Here is a 7,319-nt window from a genome sequence, read left to right as displayed (position 1 = left end):
TCATTAGCACCATCTATAATTTTCTACAGACCAACATATTCAACATATAAATTTCATCCATTTGAATTATTAATATGGACATTTTGATGCTATCATTATTGCCACTTGACATAGTCTCATTATACTTATAAAAAACAATGTTATACATTTTAATTTAAGAAATATAAAATCAATAATACTTTATTAATTTTTTGATCATTTATTCACACAAAGAATTTTTATTAAAGATATTCAATGTTTGAATGAAAATAAGAATCTCATGGCTCTTATCCGTTGGGAAATGTCAAATTTTATAAAACCATAAGAATCCATTGCCACAATTTGAAAAGAAATACATTCAATTAGATGGTTGGGTTGTGAATCTATACTTTTCTTAGAGCGATCATTTTCTACCCAAGTGGCCAGCCTGGAAAGCTAAAGTATATTTAAAGAGTATCTTCCATATTTTTTTGGCCAGGGCCATGCTTTATAGAGCGTGTCATAATCAAATCTTGCTTTGAAGATATTTAAAATTCGTTCAGTATGCTTTCTAGGCTGGCAGAACTTTAGTTATTCGATCTTTGTTTCCACCATCACGAAGGGCGGGCCAGTGAACTGGGGTAGCATTTCTTTTCTTTTGTTCTTGTTGATTTAAAGCCCAACATTATTCCATGATTGGGGCTCACGCCAAGTTTCCTAGGCCTCTTTTTAACCTTGGAAACTTCTGTGCTCATGGTGGAAATAGCTTTGTTGAGAATCCGTATTTTGAACCATGGTCCACATTGACAGTTGATGGAAAAAATGCCTTCTATGATCATAAATTACAATTATAAGAGGCCAAACGAGCTCAGTGAGTGATCATATTGTTTCTTTCTCAGTTATCTTTCCTCTCTGTATTGTTTTCATAGTGTTAGTAATGGGGAAGTTCTCTTTTCCTTCATGGTGCTTCTCCTGCACTTCCTTCTCATCCTCTTCACTTCCTCAGGAAGAAACCATTGCTGGACCTTCTACCCTTCCACCATCTTCCCCACAATCAGTAAATGCTGGGCCTTCTACTACTCCATTATCTTCTCAACCTTCTCAACAACCAGCTAACGCTGGACCTTCTACTACCACTCCAAAAGATTTGGAGACTTTTCTACATAAATTCAATGATGTAAGCCAGCTTCACGATCTGATAAAGTTCGTCGAACATCTATTGAAGATCGCGGTAAGTTCTCTACTCAGATTGTTTTTATAATTAGAATTTCTGCCATTCAACTTTTAGAATATCTTTTGTTTTGCCGCAATTTTAGTTATATATACTTTCCTTCCCTAAGAATAATTAGGCTATATTGAGTGTAAATGTATTATTGTCCAACGCAGTCGGGAGAGAAGAAGGAAGAAGGATCTAGTGCCGAAGTAAATTCTTATATCCAGGATGGCCAAACACTACTGGAGTTTGTAGATAAACACATTGGCAAACTTCCTCAAGAGGTAAAGTTTCAATTTCGGAAATCTAAAATCAACTTGTGCTGAAATTTCAAAATGATTTAAACTCTAGCCAGTTATAAATTAATGGGTGGCTAAAACTATACACGTTTGGAAAATAATTATATTAAATGAATATTGATTGTCATAGCTTTCTTACATATCATGGATTTCTCCGTGCAGAAGGATTCGATAGATAGGTTAGGTGCAGAGACACAGAAAATTCTCACAGATTTACTCTAAGGCGCTGGGAAAATTCACTGGGTGGGGGCAGCACTTTCTATGGTGGAATTTGTATTGGCTAGATATAATGAGATGTCTAACAACCAAAGAGAGTGCCTTGAAATTTTGAAAGCTATGCTTAATCTTGGAAAGCAAATTAAGGAGTTGGATGAGCAAATGCCAGATCAGAAGCAGCATTTAAATGAGGCAGTGGAGTGCATCGTTGTAGGATGCAGCATCTGCACCTCCCAACTTACAGCCGCCAAAATTTTCAGGTAAGTTCAATTATTTGAGCACTTTTATTTGAGAGGCTGCACGTACAATTAGGAAAAATCAAAAAATCAATTCTATTTGACTTGAAATAGAAAGAAGCAGGCCTGAAATTTGACAATGATATCTACTTTTTTAGTTTGTTTATTGATTTTTACCTTCTTTAAATATTTTATTGATTTATAAGTTCAACAAGAATAAGAATTTAATAAAAAAAATTAATTTAAAAATATTATCTTAAATATTAAATAATAAATATATAAATTCTTTCATAAATAGTGTAACTAATCATATATATAACTCCCAATGCTTGCAGGAAGCCAAGCCCAAAAACCAATTTGTCTAGCACAACCTTTAGGCCCACCTATCATTTTGGTTCAATTTGCAGTTCCACAATGCGCTTGATATTGTCTTTTGATTCGTCCAAATCAAGCACTATTTCCACGAACATTGACATTACAATAGTGTTAACTCAAAACCTATTCATATAATTCATGAATGTAGAGCCCAAAACTATTTTCACCACAAATTTGTTGTTAAATATTTTCTTTTTGAAATATTTACCTCTTGTTTGATTACAAGTACATTGTTGTCTCCATTGTTCAAATGTCAAAACAAATTGAAAAAATAATATTAAAATTTAAGAAATATTTTAAAGTTAAATAATATTATATTTTCAACAAAAACTTGTAAAGATCTAATGATTGTCATTTTTTTTAAATACATTAAAATTTTAAGATTAATCTTTAATATCATAAAAAAATTTAACAAAGAATTAATGAAACATGTAACTTGAATCTAATTTCAACAATTGTTTTAAATTATAATAGTAAATAAGTTGTTAGGCTTTATCTTTATTTATTAGTGAAATAGTTTAGAAACTAATGAAACCAAATAAACATAATCAAATTGTTAATGATTTAAAAATGAATTAAATACATAAGTTTCAATATAATCTTCATATTTTCTTTATTTTTCAAATTGTAACATTGTAATATGATATTTAAAATAATGTTCTAAAGATAAGAAAGAAGTAGAATTGTAAGACAAAGAATAATACTAAATTTAAAATTTATTCACAAAATAAATAAATTAAATTTATCATTAAATTTAATAAAAAAATATTTTTTAAATATTTAAAATAATTTAATTTTAAAAATTAAAATTGTTTAACAAAAGAAAAAAAAAAAAAAATTTAATAATAAATTTATACTCTATTTTTAAAATATTTTAACTTAATATATATTTAATGTTGAAAAATATATTTCAATATAACAATTATATATATTTTATCTATAATTTAAATTTTCACAAATATAATTATATGAAAATGATAACAGATAAACTAATATAATCTAATAATATTTAAAATTATTAAATATATTTTAAAAATAAATAAATAATCTACATATTATCAAATTTCAAATTGAATAAGGAACGACTTACTGCTAAAAAATTATACTATATAAATTAACAAATTTAAAAACAACTTGGTGTTAAAGAATTGTCCAATAGAAATGAACAAATTTAAACATTGTTGCTCTGGCGGGCAGTCTTTTATTTCAGGGGAAACTATCTCCCAGCCTGCTTGTTTGCTTTTTTCCGACGTTTAGGTTGAAATTTGTAAGATGTCTTACTCTGACTATGCGCGGACATAAAAATTTAATTCAATCCAATTAATTGTGCATTCCCCACTGTGTTCTATAATGCATAAATCAGTGAAGACTCGGGTGTTTGTCAATAGTGTTGAGAATTCAATGGAAATTATTTGCTGGAAATCGTTATCAGAAACATAGGTTTGCAGATCCCTGTAATTTGAACGGTTCAAATCCGTTATTTATCGACATTTTATTCGGCAAAAGAAAAGGTAGTTTTAAAAATAAAATTAAATTGTGTCTGGTTTTCTTTGTTGGGTTTTGATTATTTTTGGTTTTCCTGATATTAGAACAGACTTGGTAGCCAAAGCTTAGTTTCCGATTTCAAATGCATGTCCTTTTGTCAAGAAATTTTGAGTCATTTTGACATATTTAAGTGTTGAGATTCAGGGTTTGGTAACACGACGTCTGTAGGATTCGTTTTGAATGCTTCAGATTTTGAAGTTGCAAATGATCTTATTTGTGTTTTAATACTTTATGGGAAGTGATTAAATTGCAATTTTTTATTTGTAAATTTCTCTTGCTTTCGCAAGTTTTTTTTATTTTAAAATATGCATGGAAAGAATGTCGAAATCTATTTAGTCAACTTATTTAATTTGAATAAAATATTTGAATTGTGTGAAGATTTCTTACTGCTTCAGTAAATGCCGAGAGTTTAAAGGCTTGCCAAGTGAGAATAGACCGCCTGTACAACGATCTTCAATTGTGGAGTATCATTCAAATAAACAAAGAACAGCCAAAGTTCGCTCCCCCGTCACAGGACCAATATGCATACAAACCAGCAGGTAGGATGTTTTTACTTTAAATGATATTAACCTGTTCAGTTATACTTTGAGTTTTGCCACTAAACTTTAATTCATTTTTTGCACAAATTTTACAGTTGGAATCGACAGTGCACGAGAAGAAGTAATCCGACTTCTAGATTTGAGTGCACAACATACATCGCCACAAGCTGTGGTTGTGGTTGTCCATGGATTCGGAGGAATCGGCAAAACAACTCTGGCCGATGATGTTTATAAAAATATCGACCTCCAAAGTTATAAGCATTGCAGAATTCACATGCTTCAACAATGTACAGAGAATGATCTCAAATCCCTCCAAGAACAGATTTTGAATGGACTGTTCAACCTGAATGTGAAATTGAGAGACTGTCACGAAGGTCAGGGAATGATCTCCGGTCACATTTCACAAAGAATCGTAATCAGCCTCTATTTCTGTATATCGACAATGGTCTCCAAAGAGAAGATCTGAAGAAACTTCTACCTGCAAACTTGGGCAGCTGCCTTCCACCCAACAGCAGAATACTTCTCACTACCCGAAATCTACGGGAGACCGACATCTTTGTCTCCTGGAAAATTGAACGCCGACCATATGCGGTGAGCCCTCTTCCATCGCCAGAGGCAAGAAATCTTTTGCTGATGAATGTTTCGGAGTACAATGATGAAAGGAACATAGGCGCGCTGCTCAAGCTTTGTGGTGGCGTTCCGCTTCTGCTTGATTTAATTGGTTCGCAACTGGCTATAAGTACTAAAAATGCAAACGATATAGAAATATTAGAGATGATTAGAGAAGGAGAGAAGGTGGAAGACGAAGATATCACCGACCGTATGGTTGATTTTGTCTACCATAGATTGTCGCCGCGTGTCAAAGAGGCTTTCCTGGACATCACATCCTTCTTTCCAACACGAGGCTTTATGAGTAAATATGTGGCATACAGAGTTGCAGAGGAGGAATTCAGAGCTCTCGAAGAGGTGTCATTCGTCAAGACAGATGCAGGTGGCCGTCTGATTGTTCATGACATAGTCCGAGCAAGAGGGAAAAAGATGTCAGAGGGAAACAGAATAACAGATCCTGAGAGTTTATTGGAATGTTTGAAACATGAAGAGGTATGTCATACTTACAATGTCCCTTGTCAATATTAACAAAATATAGTTTTTATTCACAATCATAGTAATGTATTTGTTTATTTTGTGCAGAAACTCAAAAATTTAAAAGGCATCTTTTATGGTGAACCATATGAGCACCCTCCGATAGAAATTAATGAATATCACCTTAACTCTATGAGTAATTCGTTAAGAATACTATATTATGGAAACGTATCGCAACTAACCTTCAAGGGGAAATGTCATAAAACATTTAAACAACTCAGACACCTCGAACTTCCAAAAGACATCTCTGATTTACCAATGGAGTTTGAGAAACTAGACCATCTTTTCTTCTACGATAGCCCATTGACGCAAGGCATGAGTTTGTACGAGGTAAGATCTGCAAATCTTTATCATTTCAATTTAGCTTTGATTAGATTTTAGAATGTCACTTGACATTATGACAATTTAGCTTTGATTAGATTTTAGAATGACACTTGACATCCTTTTCATAATTGTTGTGCAAATATATGTAGCTTCCTCCAAATCTGCGTGTGATGGGCATTACAAATATAATTTCTTCTGAGAACGGAGTTGCAAATTCTATAATTCCTTCCCAGGACACTCCTCGCTTGTAGAATTGCGCTTTCTCAATATTCCAACTATGGAAAGGTTACCAGATGGAGTGGAGAAGCTAACAAAGTTAGAGGAATTAGAGATATATGATTGCCCTAAGTTGATGGAACTTCCTTCCAAAATTGGAGACGTCAGCTGATCCGAATTATGGATTCGGATGACAAGAACCGGAAATCATAGAATTGAAGCAAGCCATAAAGTAATCTATTTCATTCGAAAACCCAACATATAGAAGTTCATGAGATTCCAAGAGCCACAAAAAACCTCTTGAGAATTGAAGTCCAATAGTCACATTTGTTCATTACATAATAAAATCTAAAAACTACGAAATTTTCAAAAAAACTATATGAAATTTTATCCTAACTTCAACTAGACATAACTTTATGCTCGGGACTGGAAATTACAAGCCGTTGATCTTGTTGGAAAGGTCTCCAAGAGTTGTAGACACAAATTTGAAAGAGCATGCCGCTTTCAAGGGCTAAAAATGCCCTTAAGACCTTCAAAAATGCTAATTACTAACATACAGACAAACTAAAGTAAAAAAGAATATAATTCAAATTTTCTTCTGATCATCAGCAATTTGGAAAAAATAACATTGTTCAACTATCCTGGCTTAGAAGAATGGCCATTAAGTTTTGGAGTATTAATTTGGCTCATTTTTTATAATTTTATAAATTTAAAAATTAGTTAAATATAACTCATTTAATAGTAATGTGTATTTGAATTAATTTAAATGATACCAATTAATGTCATGTAGAAGTATTAGTGTGGTTCATTTTTATAATTTTATAAAATTTAAAATTGCAGTTGTTAAACATCTACTACTCATGAATCGTCTGCTAAACTAGTACCTATCACAGTCAAAATGGAAACTTGTCATAGTCCCAACATAGCATATTATGAAACTAGCCCCTAAAAATAGGAACTCTAAAGTGATCACAAACTTCCTATATTATAAGAATCAATGTTATATAGTCTCACCTTCCATGTAGGATGCCACCTCAGCAAGAGGTCCCAAAAATATGACATGACATTAAGAAGTTAGAAACATAGGATATAATAATATATGCAAAAATTAATTAAGTTATTCAAAATGTTAGGATTATATGGTTGAGACAACTTAATGACAATAAAAATCCCCAAAATTACCAACACTAACTTTGTAAAGTTGTTTTTTTTTATATTGAAAAATAACTTTTCCTCTCTTATTAGAAATACAATA

At 31.9% G+C, this 7,319-nt stretch overlaps 1 protein-coding gene across 1 annotated transcript; it reads left to right on the top strand.

Annotated features, from left to right (window-relative positions):
* Nucleotides 1-524: 524 nt before the first annotated feature.
* LOC131064530 (uncharacterized) lies at nt 525-6,742 on the top strand. The gene is made up of 7 exons (XM_057998678.2): nt 525-1,189; nt 1,345-1,455; nt 1,633-1,946; nt 4,221-4,381; nt 4,477-5,482; nt 5,573-5,854; nt 5,998-6,742. Exons 5-7 carry the CDS (start codon nt 5,015-5,017, stop codon nt 6,097-6,099), a joined length of 852 nt encoding a protein of 283 aa, XP_057854661.2. The 5' UTR covers nt 525-1,189; nt 1,345-1,455; nt 1,633-1,946; nt 4,221-4,381; nt 4,477-5,014; the 3' UTR covers nt 6,100-6,742.
* The last annotated feature ends 577 nt before the right edge of the window (nt 6,743-7,319 follow it).

This window comes from Cryptomeria japonica, chromosome 4 (assembly GCF_030272615.1).
Source record: "Cryptomeria japonica chromosome 4, Sugi_1.0, whole genome shotgun sequence".
NCBI classification, from domain to species: Eukaryota; Viridiplantae; Streptophyta; class Pinopsida; order Cupressales; family Cupressaceae; genus Cryptomeria; species Cryptomeria japonica.
The sequence above is the reverse complement of the archived record's forward strand: the minus strand, read 5'-3'. Positions and strand labels throughout refer to the sequence as shown.

Excerpts from the sequence above, each read along its gene's own strand:
- LOC131064530 (XM_057998678.2), top strand. The coding sequence starts at position 5,015 with ATGAATGTTTCGGAGTACAATGATGAAAGGAACATAGGCGCGCTGCTC. Across the intron at positions 5,483-5,572 it reads AATGTTTGAAACATGAAGAG|AAACTCAAAAATTTAAAAGG; the intron begins GTATGTCATACT and ends TATTTTGTGCAG. Across the intron at positions 5,855-5,997 it reads AAGGCATGAGTTTGTACGAG|CTTCCTCCAAATCTGCGTGT; the intron begins GTAAGATCTGCA and ends AAATATATGTAG.